This window comes from Coregonus clupeaformis, chromosome 1 (genome assembly GCF_020615455.1).
Source record: "Coregonus clupeaformis isolate EN_2021a chromosome 1, ASM2061545v1, whole genome shotgun sequence".
Lineage (NCBI taxonomy): Eukaryota > Metazoa > Chordata > Actinopteri > Salmoniformes > Salmonidae > Coregonus > Coregonus clupeaformis.
Window position 1 is genome coordinate 57111395 of NC_059192.1, and position 18476 is coordinate 57129870.

Sequence of the window (18476 nt, forward strand, 5' to 3'; positions counted from 1 at the left end):
AATTACAGGCCTCTCTCATCTTTTTAAGTGGGAGAACTTGCACAATTGGTGGCTGACTAAATACTTTTTTCCCCCACTGTATATATATATACAGTGCCTTGCATAAGTATTATATATACAGTGCCTTGTCTTCACTATTATTCTACAATGTAGAAAATAGTCAAAATAAAGAAAAACCCTTGAATGAGTAGGTGTCCAAACTTTTGACTGGTACTGTGTGTGTGTGTGTGTGTGTGTGTGTGTGTGTGTGTGTGTGTGTGTGTGTGTGTGTGTGTGTGTGTGTGTGTGTGTGTGTGTGTGTGTGTGTGTGTAATATATATATATAAACTGTAAAGTAATGAGTGACCATTTTTAGAAAATCATGGGACAAAGTCTTTGGTTGCATGCTATTTTATGTCAATCATATAACTAACTGATCATGGTCTTATCCACCATTTATTGGAAATATTTAGCAATTAAAAGTAATCGTTTCACAGCAGACCTAAAGTCATTGGAGATGCAGCTGAGAGAGAGTGTATTTTTCTGATTAATTGTAGAGATCAGTCTCAAACCTGCAGCACCCATCCCACGCCAATTGCTCAACTTTCACATAGAGGTTACTAGGTCACACCCAGTTCAAACCACATTTGAAATATAAAATACAATCAAATGTGGCTTGTTTATTAAGTGTTCTGCCTTGCAATAATGCATACCATAAAATAACTAATTAAAAAACCAGCAAATGCTTACATAGGTTTTGATACAAAAATAACAATAAATGCTATTTAGTACTATAATGGTATTTACTAACATATTATTACTAAAATAGTTTTAAAACGTTTTCTAGGCTACCCTACCCTAGAATTGGGGTTGTGGCTAGGGTTACTATCTGTTCAGGCTTAGGGTTAAGGCTAAAATAGGTTTTTACCTAGGGCTAGAGTTAGGGTTAAGGCTAAAATAGGTTAAACCTAGGGCTAGGGTTAGGGTTTTTAAGGCAAAAAAAAACAGTATGGGTTTATAGCACTCTTTCTCCTCCTCGTGGCGATCTGCAGGTACTACACACCTCATTCGCAACACTCGCTGGGCTCATAATCTGCGGTAGCAACTGTGTCAGATCTACAAATCAATGCGCTAGACCATACATTTGGTTTGCAACTCTGTGAACCTGCGTAGCATCCGCTCAATTCGATGCCTACAAATGCATATCAAATTACACAGCAGTCATTTAAAACCAACAAATCGTAAGAAAAATTGTTATTTCTTCATAAAGAAATGTCTTCTGGAGGTTTAAATTTGCAGCCATGATGAATTTTTACTTAAATCAAATTAACATTCTTAATGACCTTTCTTTGCTATTCTGTCTTCTTCTCAGGATATACATTGGGAGACATCTCAGCACATACAGCACCTACTGAAGCTGACGCTGCATTCTGACACCGGTCACACCTGCTGTGACTCAATACAGCTGGCATGCCTTCAAATGGGACGACTTCGGAATCAAGGGAGAAGGGGTTGATGTTGCATTCTCCATTTTAGCTGATTGCCTCAAATCTTATCTTCTAAACCTTGGTGAATGCTGTGTACTGCTTCTTTCTCCCAGAAATGCCTTGAATCAGGAACTGCTTTGTGCTGCCTTGTTCCTCTCACTATTTAGAATGTTGTTTTATATGGCTGCCAATCTGCATTCTTGTTTATCTCATTTTCTTTTGCATATCGAGTTTTTGGTTTACCTGATTGTTATGCTCAAGGGAATGATTAATGTGAATGAATATTAATTGTGAAATAATTTCCTGCACTAATTTTCTTTGAATAAAGCTGAGGTTGTGAATCAATTCCGTGCAACATGTGAAAGGAATAATACGGCATGCAATTTGCAAGACTGTTTAAACTATTTGAGCAGTCATGGTGAAAAAAATATATTTTTTCTTCTCATTATACAGTATGTTCCACAGATAAAACCAAAGACTGTAAATGTTTTATTTGGTTACAACTTATTTTATTCTTATGTCAGCTGGTGCTTACTATATCTGGTATCTACAATATATGGTAAGAAGTGGTACTTTCAGGTATCCCAAAACATTGCCTAGTGCCACATCTGCAGTGATGCTTGTTTCAAAGCTTCCCAAAGACACAAACATGTTATGTAATTACCACACAGTTTTAAAGTAAATACCAGCTAAATACACTGAAATAAGATGGTCATACAAAAATTGGAGACATTGTTATAGACATTCATATAATAAAGAACTTGATCGTTTCACTACTTACATTGTACTTTTTCAGCACTCATTTACATTTGTTATTTAGCAGACACTCTTATCCAGAGTGACTTACATGAGCATTTAGGGTTAAGTGCCTTGCTCAAGGGCACAGACAGATTTTTCACATAATCTCGGGATTCAAACCAGCAACGTTCTTAACCGCTAGGCTACCTACCGCATTTGAAATCAATTCCCTCATTTTCTTTGAACACTGCAACTTACTGAATAGACATCTACAGTATGCCATCGGACTCATTTTATATTTTTAAATGAATGGAGGCATAATACAGATGAACATGATTCGATTTTATTTAACTTTGGTCAACATAAACAAGCGAATACATTGCCACCATGTTAAGAATGATTCAATAGAGAAATGCTTTATTACCAGTGTTCCTGTTTTGAATGTAATCAGTACGTTTGTCGATTCAACCTTCATTTTTGCATTGATTACTTGGAAAACAAAGTATGCAGTTTTGATTTTAGTGGCATCCCACTAAATGATTTAAGGGCACATGTAAGAGGCTTGTCTGAATGTCCTCTTACTACACGAATAACCATCAACTTTCCATGTTTCGGAGGCACTCTGTATATCAATAGGTCTGTATGGTGTGCAGTACTCTTCCTCTGGCTATTTATTTACCTGGTGTTTTCACAGACAGCCACAAATAGCAGCAGTAATGAGAAATCTATAAAATAGAATTTAAAAATAATGCACATAAGGTTTGTAAAACATTTGGGGACATAACCAGTAGCTGTCATTGATAGACGTAGGTATTAAGGCTGCAGATTCCCTTTGTCTTGCGTCTCCTCCCATGAAGTTTCCAGCCTGTATCTTAAATGAGAACAACACTGAAATAAATATCTCTACACTTGCACATGATCTGTCTCAAATGGTGGTTCTAAAACTTCAGAGTAGTTCCTTTGGAGATAGCTTGAGAGAACTACTCAAAAGACCGCAGTGTAACAAATTCTTTCCCCACCTCTACAACATAAAAACATGCAAAGCAATTAAGAACATGATTTAATACAGTTTTAAATATTAAAACACATAGCTGTAGTTTTAGTTACTTTTATTAAGTGGATGACACCATAAAGGTGTACTTGAATAGATACAGTCAGTGAGATTACCATGTCTGGGGGATAAATTGGGGATAGGAGGGAGTGGGTGGAGAAAAGGTCCACTTTCCAAATTCACGACCTGTTGCAAGTGCTTTGGCCTGAATGCATGGTCAATGGGGGAATGTTAACAGGTAGGCCTAAAACCCACAAAATATCATGTTTCAGAAAGGCCCAAAAGGGGGTGTTATAACAATGACAAGGGGTCATTTTCAGGGCTTTCCATAGTTTGGTTGTTAGATTATGAAATGAAGGCTGAAAATGTCAACACAAACACCAATGTTCAAGAGTTTGACCTCTTGGGAGTGCCGTTCCACTCATTCAACGTAAGGTGGGCTCTCAGGGTCCGATCAATGCCCTGGCACCGATTCACCCAAGGCAAAATCAACCTCCGACTCAAAATAAAACAGGCAGACCAATCAACCTCCTGCAGCAACAAAAGGAGAAAAGTGCCTTCAACTTCACCAGGAGGACGATAGGGCTGTTAGTTTCTGTTACAGATAAACCACTAGGCTTAACTACGCAGGAACAGTAAAGCCTTGTCCTCAGGATGGAGCCCAATTCTTTTTTTAGTTGATCTTATCCTGGAAAATGTACAGGTTGTTGGTGGCCGCCACAGCGATTACATTTTCTTTGGGGTGCCAGGCGGTGTGCAGGATCTTCTTGTTGAAGTCCAGGCTGTCCACGCTGATTTCGTCTTTCTTCCTCTTGCCACCGGTGGAGACTTTGCGGGGTTTGAGTGTGCCACGCGGTTTGCTGCTCTCCCTGGAGGCCTCCAGTGTAATGTCCTTCCTGGTGTTGCGGTCAAACATCCGGAAGAAGTTGTTGTAGGAGCCAGTCATGATGGCACTGAGAAATGAAAGAAACAGTGGATCATTTATAATTAAACTTACAAAGAACAACATAGTAGTTGCAGATTGCCTTAAACAGAGAAAGGGTTTCTTACCTGTCGCTACCGTTCCAGCAGCACTCAAACTTGTCGAAGATGCAGTCATTTTCATACAATGAGCAGAGCTTGCTGCGAAGGTATTCGTGAACCTGGACGGGAGAACATTGATTAGTGTAAAAGGAAAATAATTGCATCTTTCCAACTATTTCTATACACCTAACTTGATAATTGTGGGTAAGCAGACCACACTGAAAATGATGTTAGTTGTAGTGTTATCACTAAGAAGAGCAAGGTAGGTACCTGATAGTGATTGGGCAAAAAATGAATAGTTACATATCGTGATATTTTTTTGTTGACAATATCTAATATCGTATCGAAAATATCGCAACTTTATTTTTGCGCTAGTTGGCTGTACCTGCACCAAAACTCCAGTATCTTTCCTTCATAGCTTGTTCTTCATCTTATTTTTAAATAGGGAATTTATTTTTTTGCAGTTTTGCACCATCACTGACCAAAACTAATTTTCTCATGGCTCTCTCGTCTCTATGCAGCAGAACATCGAATCGCAATACATATAGAATCGTGAGAACTGCAATACATATCGTATCAGCACCTAAGTATTGTGATATTGTATCGTGAGGTCCCTGACACTTCCCAGCCCTAGTACCTGATATGTCTCGACTGGCCTGTTCTCCATGTTGAGGTCCCACACCTTGACGGAGAGGTAGTCCCGTGTCATCATGTAGCGCCCGCTGTGACTGAACTTCACGTCAGAGATGGACGAGATGATCTCAGAGAAGAACGACCTGCTGCTTGGATCCTCAGGCTCCTCAAAGACTAAAATCACAAACATGGAGAGAGATACTCAAAATGAGAGAAAATCTAAGCTCATTTATCTGTGAATGAACATCATTTAGAATGCAGAGAATAAGCCTCTATGGATACTCACACTTAGTGTGCCTATCGCAGAGTGCTGCTGCTCGCATGTCACAGAGGCGTATGGTGCCTTTGCTACTGCTGTACACAAATACATTGCATTGGTTTGGCTGGCACTCAGCAGCTGTGATCACCTCTGTCAGTTCCTCCATGTTAGCAGGCTTGATGTCTACAATGTCTGAGAACACACTGTTAAGGAAATTAACTGAAATGAGTCTAAAGGCTCATATAGGCTAACAGGGTAGTTCGGACAAAGCAAACAACATCTAAAAGTCATGACGCTGAAGACTTCAGGACTGCTAACTTTTCAGACAAAGGATACTAAAGCTTCTGTCAGTGATTTCCAAGTGCCATAGGTTAATTCTTAGGTCATCAGCGGAGATGTACGTTTGATGATCGCTATTTACAGAAATTGAATTAATATGATACGTGTGAGCGTTGGCAAACACCCTCCGAGAACTTGCTTCTACCATGAGATCCATGGGCATCAGCACTGGTACCTATAAACACAGGACAGATTTAGAGGTGGAAGCGATAAGCATGTTGAGTGTGTTTGTTATTGTATAGTGTTTGCTGAAATCTTAAAAGGTAAAGCAACATTAAACCAACCCGCAGGGAGGTAATTCTAAAGGGATCCCTGAGACGTCCATCTTCATCTTTCAAGTTGTAACCCTCAGCCCGCTTGTCTCGTTCACTGATTTTCCACAATTTGATCGTTTTATCTGTACAAAACAAAAATGTGTATGTTGAGGCTGAAGATAACCTAACAAAAAGCTTAGTAGGTTCAAGCAAAAATGTTCTTACCATTTGTTGATAGCAGAAAGTGAGCCGAGTTTTGTTGGGGTAACCATCTTATTTTGTTAATTTTTTCCTCAATTTCTAAACTTTTCAAGTAGTCAAATTCAGGTTCGTGACTCTGAAATGTGCTATAGACGTTGTATTCTCCTCGCAGGTGTGGCCGATTTTTACACTGAAAGAGAAAAGTAGATGTGCACTGCGTGTCAAACTTGGATATTAAACATGTTTTATATTTAGAATTTCATCCTGTGCATTTCTTTCCATAACAACCTATCATAGCTGACGCCAAACTGTATGTCAGTAACCAGGTTTCCATCCAACCTTTTTATGCGAGTAAAGCACGACGGATAAAAAAATAACATAATTACAGGTCTGACGGAAACAGCAAATTTAGCGGTCAATTTTCCAAATGTCGACAAAACAAAATACGCTAGACAAGGTGGGATCTTTGTGTCGGTAAAATGTATTATGTGAGAAAAGGCGGTGGAAACGCTTTCATGCGAAAATACTAATATAGTAACCATCATATCGAAGTAGACTTGGGAGTCACGCAATGACATGTGTGGTCCTCCAAGTACGACTCAGAAAAGCATGCAGTTTATTAGGCTGCAGATGAAATAAGTTATGATTAACTTTACAGGGTGGTGAAAGTAAAAGGTGATGAGCTTGATGCTACTTTCCAATAAGTCTGCTGTTTGACAAATAAAAATAATCTTGCTCTTTTCATAATATTCTCATCATATAGCCTAGGCTATCCCGCATGGTATCTGCAAGCTGTGGAGCGTACGTGCCAATACCAGAGTGGGCACATTCGCTATAACGCACAATTTTTTGTGACAAAACCATCACTAGAGTTGAAAATGGGTTGGAAACCGGTGCATGGGAATTTAACCGCAAAAGTAATTTTTATGTGCACTGTCATCACGCACAGCCTTTTATCCGCAACAAGTCAATTTGATGGAATCTCTGGTGGGAAAATGCGGATTTAGAATATTTACATGAAAATCTGTCGCCAATTGGATGGAAACTTAGCTACTGTTTATGAAAATAAATGTAGTTGGTAATTATAAAATTCACCTCCTGTTCATGTTGAAATATGACAACTCTGCCTCCCTTGTCTCCAGTTGCTAGAAACTCTCCAGAATGGTTGAATTCAACCGTTGAGATTATATCAGCTGAAAGGAGGACATTCTGGAGCATGATTAAGTGTATAAGGGTTGTCCTTATACAATAGATACACGTCAGCAAAAGGACAACACCTGGTAAAAAAAACAATCATGGTGCAACTTTCACGGGTGCACACTATGCAATGTAGTCGACAGAGCAGCTTGTGCATTTCTACCTCTGCATCCCTGAAAATAGTTGCTATATCAGTCAACCCAGGAAAATGACTTTGAAAGAATCAAACACACAAATGACTCCCTCCCTACTGCATCAGAATGTATGCCGCGTTCAAAACAACTGGGAACTCTGAAATCTCAGACTTCCGACTTCAGTGCGTTCAAGACAACAGGGAACTCAGGGAAAAAAACTAGCTCCGACTGGGAAAATCATTTTGAATGGTCATCCAACTCAGAATGCCAAGTCGGAAACTCTGGCATCTTTTTTAGAGCCCAGACTTTCCGACCTGAAGATCACGGACTTCATGATTTGACTTTGTTTTTTTTGTTCGAGTTCACAGTTGTCATGAAAGCACCATTTGCATTTACATTTTAGTCATTTAGCAGACGCTCTTATCCAGAGCGACTTACAGTTAGTGAGTGCATACATTATTTTTTTATTTTTTTCATACACCAGTAGTTTATCATACAGATATGTGCTCACAAACAAAGTGAGGGAAACACTCTTTAAAACAACTCAGATATTACCCGTCCAACGAAAGTATTTGTAAATATATTATAACTATTTATGAGAAATGTACATTTTGTCAATCTGGGCCAGAATCACTTGGGCATTTGTATTTCCAATGTGTGTATGTGACTATGTTCTGGGTGGATCTTCGGCTGGGCTTGGGTAAAATATTTGGTAGGGACATCATCTGCAAGCTTGTGAGGTTCTTTTTGTTTTTTGATAATCCAAGATTCTCCAGTAACAAAAAATATGTGATTAATTTGATTATAATTATTGCTAAATATTACATCCCATAAAATGTATTTTTAAAATAAAAAAACATCCTATTCAATATTTTTCATGGTAGATTTAAATAATTACTTTACCACATTGAATCTTATGCTCTGTAACAATATGAAGGCAATGAAATCAATTGATACCCTAAGCTATTTAAATTTGTTTTAATGTAAAAACCCTGTATGTGTTTCTGTTTTTGTGTTTATCTGTTGGTGATGTTGTGTTACCATTTTTAAGAAGGATGTATAGATTTTTGTAACACATTTGAATTTGTATCCTTCAAAATTTATAGAATTTCAACAAGAAAAAAAGAAACAAACGTATACTGCCATGTTCCCGACGCAGACCTTTGACGTCATTGACAAATCGCTCCCACTAGCTAGCTTAATAACTACGCTAGCAAGATGACTCGTTAGTTTACGACAGTACGTTTATCTTACTAGCCTACATAAATTACAATATTTAAGACGTACTCTGACTGCCTAATTCGTATTACATGTTACATACATGTGCGGGACATAAGTTACTGGGGACAGTTGTTTGGGTAGTTATAACGTTAGCCGACTGTAAGCAAGAGAAGCTAGCTAACGTTAGCTAGCTAGTTAGAAAAACAAACTCCGCGTTGCCCAGGAGTGCTGCTCATATACATGCACAGTGTCATCACTTCTTTGTTCTTGAAAAAATTGTCAGTCAAAGGCGTCGTTGGTGGAAGAATAAGTTAGCGCCTCAGTATCACATTTTAGCTCAAACACTTAACGGTCAGCTACCTACCTAACTTAGCTAGTTAGCAAGCTGTCATTAGCTAGTTACTCACCTTCCGCAACATCTTCATCTATTGCCCCCTTCACTTGTGAGAAACACCACTGAAAATCATTTCCACCGACAACTCCTGCATAACAACAATATTGGAATCATTAGCGCCAGTTCACCAACCCATTTAGAGTCAAATTATGTGTTGTCAGTAAACGCTAGCTAGCCAAGTTAAACTTGCATTCAGGCCACACAGCAACGAGTGAGTGGTATGGGGACAATTTCCTGGCTACAAAAGTAGCTTACCTGCCATTGTTTCATTTAGCAGCGTTGGCTATTACTGAACACCGCTTATTCAACCAATGCAACTTGCGTGATGTAAAAAATAGTCAACATCCACAGGCAAAGTGAGGAGTCGGGATCAGATCACGGAAATCGTCTGTGATTTTTTTCCATCCAAAATGGCGCACATTTCGTGACACAATGACGTCATTTCGACATGGCACCAAGCATCTTTCAGGTATCTATCCAGGCCCCCAACCATCCATCCATCTTCTTCGATGAGGTTTAATGGCGGTTGGCATTCAATAAATGTTGCATTACCGCCACCAACTAAACTGGAGTATATCTCCCTTATACTTGGCTTGGATTTTTTAAATAAACCAACAAATACTCTACCATCTAACCCAACGCTCATTAAAAACCCACCACCCTACTACACTAAATCTATGAAGTCGTACCTCAGGCCAACAGCCTGAAAGGATGGGACACCACCACTCAACACACCCTGTAACTCTTCTGACATAAAATCTCGTACACCCAAATACTTCTCTGCAACTGCCACCACAATCTAAATTTTCTGTGACTTACTGTACGTTCCATCCCTGCAGTACAGTTGATAACCATTGCTATAAACGCAAAACAATCAAATCTTACTGAAGCATATATCACTTGTTGGCCTATCCCTCTGTACTGGCACAGATCTACTACTCACACCACTCTTCTCAGGATCCCTCCCCCTAGACCCATCTTCCTCTACTTTCTTCACTGCCTCAGCATGCGACAACTTCTGCACTACTCTAACCCTGAAAACCTCAACCTGCTTCTCTCTCACCTGACATTTCTGATCACCAGCCCCATGGGCACCCTACAATTAACACATACTGCCTCTTTCCCCAATGTTACACATACCTTTGTCTCATGCCTTTCTGAACACTTCTCACACCTAGGATAAGCTTGACACCTGTAACAACGCAATGTATTCGGTACAAAAGCTTGTACGGGATATCTGATATATCCTAACATCACTTTGTTGGGCAACGACTCAACATAAAAAATGAAAAAAACGACTCTTCTGTTTCTCCACTCAGGCCACCCTGTCTGCAGCACACCAAACGACGAGCATCACAAACACCGGGAATCTTCCCCTTCAGTTGGTCCACTTTCACATTTACCACTACCCCAGTAATCAATCCTTTCAATGGCACCTTTTTCTTGAGAACAAAACTATTCACATCTCTTGTCCCCAGTCGTTTTACACGGAGCGCCTGCTCCCAGAAACACAAACAATTATCACAAGACCACTTCAAGTTACCTTTACCGATTCCACAGCACCTAACTCTGTTTTCACCCACCCTGAAACCACAAAAGGCTTAAAGGCAAGGGTCCACTTTTTCCAAAAATGTCACTCCTATCATCACAGACTCATCTTTATCCTGACCATCGGTGCAAGCTTCGGGCTCCGAGAACTTCACCACACCTACCACCTCTGATACTTCGCCCTCATTCACTTCCATTTCTCCTCCTGTATTCGATCCGGTGTACAGCTCACTCTGCTTACACTTTCTACCATTATTCTTTAACAAACCATCTCCCTTTTTTCCAAAAAAATGTACCATTTGAAGATCACCCTCTTCCTCCCTCTCTCTCCAACCTCCTCTGCCTCTCTTTTTCCCTCCATTCCTCCTCCACAATCCAAGTAAATGTCTCCTTATGATAATACTACACTTCTCCTGACATACATCTTCTTGTGCTCTTGCTCTCTCAAGGAACACGATTTCCCGCTCGCTCCAGCCCTCCTCTCAGTTCCATCCTCCCATCCATCCATCCCTAACTGTAGGCAGTTTTGTCTGTCTTAGAGTCATTTAGGCTCAGCCCTACTCCTTGCAACTTCCCTGAGACAACAGAAAAACTGGATTGATCCAAATTGATCCTCATCCCTAATGTTGATGACTGAATTGAAGTGCAATGTATGGTTGTACATTTAAATGTAACCTAGGCCTACCTTTAAGTGTTTGTAAAGCAATTCAAGTTAAAAAAAAAGTGTCTGTAAAGCACATTACTGATAACCTGAAATGGTCCTTCCGCACAAACAGTGTGAAGAAGGCGCCCAGTTCCCTGCCCTGAACTTTAGTGTCACTGTTACTAGCCGGCTACCACCCTGTACTTAACCCTGCACCTTAGAGACTGCTGCCCTTTGTACATAGTCATTGAACACTGGTCACTTTAATAATGTTTACATACTGTTATACCCACTTCACACACAGGTACACATGGATTTTGTACTGTAATAATAATATAATAATAATAATAATAATAATAATAATAATAATAATAATAATAATAATAATAATATGCCATTTAGCAGACGCTTTTATCCAAAGCAACTTACAGTCATGTGTGCATATATTTTTACGTATGGGTGGTCCCGGGGATCGAACCCACTACCCTGGCGTTACAAGCGCCATGCTTAGATATGTGGTAGTGGTGGAGTAGGGGCCTGAGGGCACACAGTGTGTTGTGAAATCTGTGAATGTATTGTAATGTTTTTAAAATTGTATTAACTGCCTTAATTTTGCTGGACCCCAGGAAGAGTAGCTGCTGCCTTGGCAGCAGCTAATGGGGATCCATAATAAATACAAACACAACTATGTATGTACTGTATTTTAGTCAAGGCTCATCCTATATAACTACTGCTGGACACATGTTTTCTATTCATATACTGTCCATAATATCTACAGTATACAAGCCATCAAATACAGTGAGGGAAAAAAGTATTTGATCCCCTGCTGATTTTGAACGTTTGCCCACTGACAAAGAAATTATCAGTCTATAATTTTAATGGTAGGTTTATTTGAACAGTGAAAGACAGAATAACAACAAAAAAATCCAGAAAAACGCATGCCAAAAATGTTATAAATTGATTTGCATTTTAATGAGGGAAATAAGTATTTGACCCCCTCTCAATCAGAAAGATTTCTAGCTCCCAGGTGTCTTTTATACAGGTAACGAGCTGAGATTAGGAGCACACACAGAAGCAATCAATCAATCAGATTCCAAACTCTCCACCATGGCCAAGACCAAAGAGCTCTCCAAGGATGTCAGGGACAAGATTGTAGACCTACACAAGGCTGGAATGGGCTATAAGACCATCACCAACAGTTGGTGCGATTATTCGCAAATGGAAGAAACACAAAATAACTGTCAATCTCCCTCGGCCTGTGGCTCCATGCAAGATCTCACCTTGTGGAGTTGCAATAATCATGAGAACGGTGAGGAATCAGCCCAGAACTACACGGGAGGATCTTGTCAATGATCTCAAGGCAGTTGGGACCATAGTCACCAAGAAAACAATTGGTAACACACTACGCCGTGAAGGACTGAAATCCTGCAGCGCCCGCAAGGTCCCCCTGCTCAAGAAAGCACATATACAGGCCCGTCTGAAGTTTGCCAATGAACATCTGAATGATTCAGAGGAGAACTGGGTGAAAGTGTTGTGGTCAGATGAGACCAAAATCGAGCTCTTTGGCATCAACTCAACTATCCGTGTTTGGAGGAGGAGGACTGCTGCCTATGACCCCAAGAACACCATCCCCACCGTCAAACATGGAGGTGGAAACATTATGCTTTGGAGGTGTTTTTCTGCTAAGGGGACAGCACAACTTCACCACATCAAAAGGGACGATGGACGGAGCCATGTACTGTCAAGTCTTGGGTGAGAACCTCCTTCCCTCAGCCAGGGCATTTAAAATGGGTCGTGGATGGGTATTCCAGCATGACAATGACCCAAAACACACGGCCAAGGCAACAAAAGGAGTGGCTCAAGAAGAAGCACATTAAGGTCCTGGAGTGGCCTAGCCAGTCTCCAGACCTTAATCCCATAGAAAATCTGTGGAGGGTGCAGAAGGTTCGAGTTGCCAAACATCAGGCTCGAAACCTTAATGACTTGGAGAAGATCTGCAAAGAGGAGTGGGACAAAATCCCTCCTGAGATGTGTGCAAACCTGGTGGCCAACTACAAGAAACGTCTGACTTCTGTGATTTCAAACAAGGGTTTTGCCAACAAGTACTAAGTCATGTTTTGCAGAGGGGTCAAATACTTATTTCCCTCATTAAAATGCAAATCAATTGATAACATTTTTGACATGCGTTTTTCTGGATTTTGTTGTTGTTATTCTGTCTCTCACTGTTCAAATAAACCTACCATTAAAATTATAGACTGATCATTGCTTTGTCAATGGGCAAACGTATAAAATCAGCAGGGGATTAAATAATTTTTTCCCTCACTGTACATATATATTTATATTCTGGACATTGCTCATTCTAATATTTATATATTTCTTATTTTTATTTGGGGGGGATTTGCTTGTATTGTTTTGTATTGTTTGGTATTACTGCACTGTTGGAGCTATGAACATAAGCATTTAGCTACACCCAGGAAAACATCTGTAAAAATTGTGTAGGCAACCAATAACATTTCATTTGATTTGGCTACTGCTGTTAGAGCCATTTTGGTAGACAAAAATGTTGTTTAAATAATATTATGGAATGAAATAAATGTGTATGAAATATATAATATATTATTTTGGAATGAATAAATATGTTTATAAGAAACAACTTTTTATTTGTTTATTGTGACACCTGGTGGTTACCTGTATTGCACCAGCAGTGTCAACATGGCTCCAGTCAGTAATTAAAGGCCCAGTGCAGTCAAAACGTGATTTTTCACAGTATTATTCCAACCTCAAATTGTGGAAAAAGGAGACCTTTTCTGCTACGTGGTCAAACTGATATCGGAGGTGCTTGGTGTGGATGTATCACCGGAGGATCTGGGGCGATGCCATCGGATCGGCGTGAAACAGAAGAACGCTAAATACCCTTTGCATGGTAATCTTTAAGCTGTGGAACTATTAGACTAAAGTCAACATTCTGAAGGCACAGGGTGGAAAGGAGATCAAAATCCATGGCCAGTCCATTCGATTCGTCCGGGATCTGTCTGCTAAGCTGAGGAAAAAATGCAAGCAATTCATGGAAGGGAACACAGAGGATGGAGTTCACAAGCGCCGATGAAGCCTTGAACAGGCTGCAGGAAACCTTTCCAGTTGAAAGAAAGCCCAATGCCCTGAGAAGAGGAAGAAGAAGAAAAAAGTGATAAGCACACTAGCTTATCGTAAGTTGAGACAATATTCATCCCCCCTCCCCCAATACAATCTAGACTCTATTGTCCCCAAGTAACTGTTCTTCTCGAAGAAGTAGCAATATAATTAGCTGATGCCAATGAGACACTGAAAATACAATATAAAATAGGAAATATAGCATGTATGTCAATAATTGTCAATAATTGTTCTATGGATCTGTAGGTGTGTATGTGTCTGTGAATATGAATGGGAGCATGAAGGAAGGTGAATATGAATATGTGTAGGAAGGCGGGAGAGAATGGGTGTGCGGAGGCATAGTGTATACACCGAGTATACCAAACATGAGGAACACCTTCCTAATACTAAGTTGCAGTACCCTTTTGCCCTCAGAACAGCCTCAATTCGTCGGGGTATGGACTCTACAAGGTGTCGAAAGCGTTGCACAGGGATGCTGGCCCATGTTGACTCCAATGCTTCACACAGTTGTGTCACGTTGGCTGGATATCCTTTGGGTGGTGGACCATTCTTTGTTCAATGTGAAAAACTCAACGGCGTTGCAGTTCTTGACACACTCAAACAGATGCGCCTGGCACCTACTACCATATCCCGTTCAAAGGCACTTAAATTTTTTATCTTTCCCTTTCACCCTCTAATGGCACACATACATACACAATCCATGTCTCAATTGTCTCAAGGTTTAAAAATCCTTCTTTAACCTTCATCTACACTGATTGAAGTGGATTTAACAAGTGACATCAATAAGGGATCATAGCTTTCACCTGTATTCACCTGGTCAGTCTATGTCATGGAAAGAGAAATGTTCATAATGTTTTGTATACTCAGTGTACTAAAAGTATGTGGACACCTGCTCGTCGTACATCTCATTCCAAAATCATGGGCATTAATATGGAGTTGGTACCCCCTTTGCTGCTATAACAGCATCAGCTTTCTTGGAAGGCTTTCCACTAGATGTTGGAACATTGCTGTGTGGACATTTCTGTATGGACCTCGCTTTGTGCATGGGGGCATTGTCATGCTGAAACAGGAAAGGGCCATCCCCAAACTGTTGCCACAAAGTTGGAAGCACAGAATGGTCTACAATGTCATTGTATGCTGTAGCGTTAAGATTTCCCTTCACTGGAACTAAGGGGCCTATCCTGAACCATGAAAAACAGCACCAGACCATTATTCCTCCTCCACCAAACTTTACAGTTGGCACTATGCATTGGGGCAGGTAGCGTTCCCCTGGCATCCGCCAAACCCAGATTCGTCCGTCGGACTGCCAGATGGTGAACTGTGATTCATCACTCCAGAGAACGCGTTTCCACTTTTCCAGAGTCCAATGGCAGCAAGCTTTACACCACTACAGCCTACGCTTGGCATTACGCATGGTGATCTTAGGCTTGTGTGTGGCTTCTCAGCCATGGAAACTCATTTAATGAAGCTCCTGACGAACAGTTCTTGTGCTGACGTTGCTTCCAGAGGCAGTTTGGAACTCGGTAGTGAGTGTTGCAACCGAGGACAGACGATTTTTACGTGCTACGCGCTTCAGCACTTGGCGGTCCCATTCTGTGAGCTTGTGTGGCCTACCACTTCGTGCCTGAGACGTTTTTGCTCCTAGACGTTTCCACTTCACAATAACAGCACTTACAGTTGAATGTGTCAGCTCTAGTGGGGCAGAAATTTGATGAACTGACTTGTTGGAAAGGTGGCATCCTATGACGGTGCCACGTTGAAAGTCACTAAGCTCTTCAATAAGGCCATTCTACTGCCAATGTTTGTCTATGGAGATTGCATGGCTGTGTGCTCGATTTTCTACATCTGTCAGCAACGGGTGTGGCTGAAATAGCCGAACACACTAATTTGAAGGTGTGTCCACATACTTTTGTATATACTATACACTATACTGGTGTATTCTACAAGAACCAATATCACTCCCTAAAACAACCCTATGGAACAATCCTTGGATAGCTTTACAGAATTCCCAGACAAATTGGTCCACATGGAAATAAAAGTATTTCCTGTTACCAAGTCATTTACGGTTTCTATGCCTTTAGTTTTCCATGACAGAATTAAAAAGCAATTTTGGACTGACCAATGTAGATACTTTCAAATACATGCAATTTAAAAGTTAAATATCATGACATTTCAATTTGAAATCTTATGGACATCAGAGCAAACTTGAGGGAATCATATTTGAGTCACAGAAGGATGGTCATATGATAGGTAAGATATAGAAAACCTTGCAGAGATCATATACAACTGACAATCTCTTAGAAAACAACATAAACTATTGGAACCAAGACTTAAAAATAACTGATGTTGGGACAAGATGGAGGGAATGTTGGAGCATAACTAACGAAAGTACAGTTAACTAAAATGTACGCTTAATCCTGTGTAAACTAATGTACAGAATGTATTACACAAGAGACAAAATTCACAAATTCTACAGCACAACGGCAGAGTAATGTTTTAAGTGTAAAACTAACAATGACTCAATAATGTCCAAAAGTTATGGGCTGAGCTAGAAAGTTGGCTGTCAGAAGTACTACAATGTACACTTTTAATCCGTCTGTCTGCATATTTCAAGACATGGGATATGGGGATGTTGTGAGATACCCAATGGGCTGGACGATTCTCTTCTCACCATTCATCTTGAAAAAAAATATGTATACTAAAAACCTGGAATTCAATCAATCCGCCATCATTAACAAAATGGAAAAATCTAATTATTTATTATTGAAATAGCATGGGCGACCGAGAAAAACACATTGGTACAATTTAAGGCAATGTGGCAAACAAAAATGCAGGCACTAGGGATGGGGGTGTGAGCATGCAGGTCTGGGCAGATTCGATGTATTCATTGTTTGTGTGCGTCTATAAGTAGTTGTTCGTATCTATACATACACACACTACCGGTCAAAAGTTTTAGAACACCTACTCATTCAAGGGTTTTTCTATATCTTTACTATTTTCTACATTGTAGAATAATAGTGAAGACATCAAAACTATGAAATAACACATACGGAATCATGTAGTAACCAGAAAAGTGTTAAACAAATCACAATATATTTTTTATTTGAGATTCTTAAAATAGCCACCCTTTGCTTTGATGACAGCTTTGCACACTCTTGGCATTCTCGGAAAGTATTCAGACCCCTAAGACTTTTTCTATATTTTGTTACGTTACAGCCTTATTCTAAAATGGATAAAATCTACACCTAATATCCCATAATGACAAAGCAAAAATAGGTTTTTAGAAATTTTTGCAAATGTATTAAAAATACAAACTGAAATATCATATTTACATACATTTTCAGACCCTTTACTCAGTACTTTGTTAAAGCTCTTTTAGCAGCGATTACAGCCTTGAGTCTTCTTGGGTATGACGCTACAAGCTTGACACACCTGTATTTGGGGAGTTTCTCCCATTCTTCTCTGCAGATGCTCTCAAGCTCTGTCAGGTTGGATGGGGAGCATCGCTGCACAGCTATTTTCAGCTCTCTCCAGAGATATTCGATCGGGTTCAAGTCTGGGCTCCGGCTGGGCCACTCAAGGACATTCAGAGATTGGTCCCAAAGCCACTCCTGCGTTGTCTTGGCTATGTGCTTAGGGTTGTTATCCTGTTGGATATCCTGTTGGCACCCCCAGTCTGAGGTCCTGAACGCTCTGGAGCAGGTTTTCATCAAGGATCTCTCTATACTTTGCTCCGTTCATCTTTCCCTCGATCCTGACTAAACTCCCAGTCCCTGCCGCTGAAAAACATCCCCACAGCATGATGCTGCCACCACCATGCTTCACCGTAGGGATGGTGCCAGGTTTCCTCCAGACGTGACACTTGGTATTCAGGCCAAAGAGTTCAATCTTGGTTTCATCAGACCAGAGAATCTTGTGTCACATCACAAAATAACAACCCAATTGACATTAGTGTTCTATAGATCGCCTCTGACCATTCCCCACGTTCTATGTTAGAAATATTGTTCCAGTATTCGCTTTAGAACGTGTTAGAGTTTCGGCTGGAAAAGTCTGTGGAAACAAAGGCTCTGGTGAACATTGGAGAGGGAGACCTGAATCTTCTCTCCTTGATTTACAACAGGGTGTAAGGTGTCAACCCCCCACCAGATCCCTCCTCCCCCCCCTCTGCGGCTGAGAGGGGGTCTGATTCAAGTTATTCATTGCAAACCTGATCTGACCTATTTGG

The 18476-nt window shown here is 40.3% G+C and overlaps 1 protein-coding gene across 2 annotated transcripts; it reads right to left on the reverse strand.

The window, feature by feature from the left end:
* Positions 1–2531: 2531 nt before the first annotated feature.
* Positions 2532–9321, reverse strand: LOC121571045 (serine/threonine-protein phosphatase 2A 55 kDa regulatory subunit B delta isoform). Of its 2 annotated transcripts, XM_041882288.1 has the most exons (10): positions 9166–9321; positions 8924–8998; positions 7060–7157; positions 5989–6154; positions 5794–5906; positions 5507–5684; positions 5198–5362; positions 4916–5085; positions 4306–4397; positions 2532–4208 (listed from the first exon to the last, which is right to left on the reverse strand). In XM_041882288.1, exons 1-10 carry the CDS (start codon positions 9170–9172, stop codon positions 3929–3931), a joined length of 1344 nt encoding a protein of 447 aa, XP_041738222.1. In that variant the 5' UTR covers positions 9173–9321; the 3' UTR covers positions 2532–3928. The 2 variants fall into 2 exon arrangements, with proteins under 2 accessions (XP_041738222.1, XP_041738229.1); XM_041882295.1 differs by lacking the exon at positions 7060–7157.
* Positions 9322–18476: the final 9155 nt, after the last annotated feature.

Coding starts and splice junctions, on each gene's coding strand:
- LOC121571045 (XM_041882288.1), bottom strand. Junction 7,158..8,923: donor AGATGAAGATGTTGCGGAAG/GTGAGTAACTAG, acceptor TCCTCCTTTCAG/CTGATATAATCTCAACGGTT. Junction 5,685..5,793: donor TTAGAATTACCTCCCTGCGG/GTTGGTTTAATG, acceptor CTGTGTTTATAG/GTACCAGTGCTGATGCCCAT.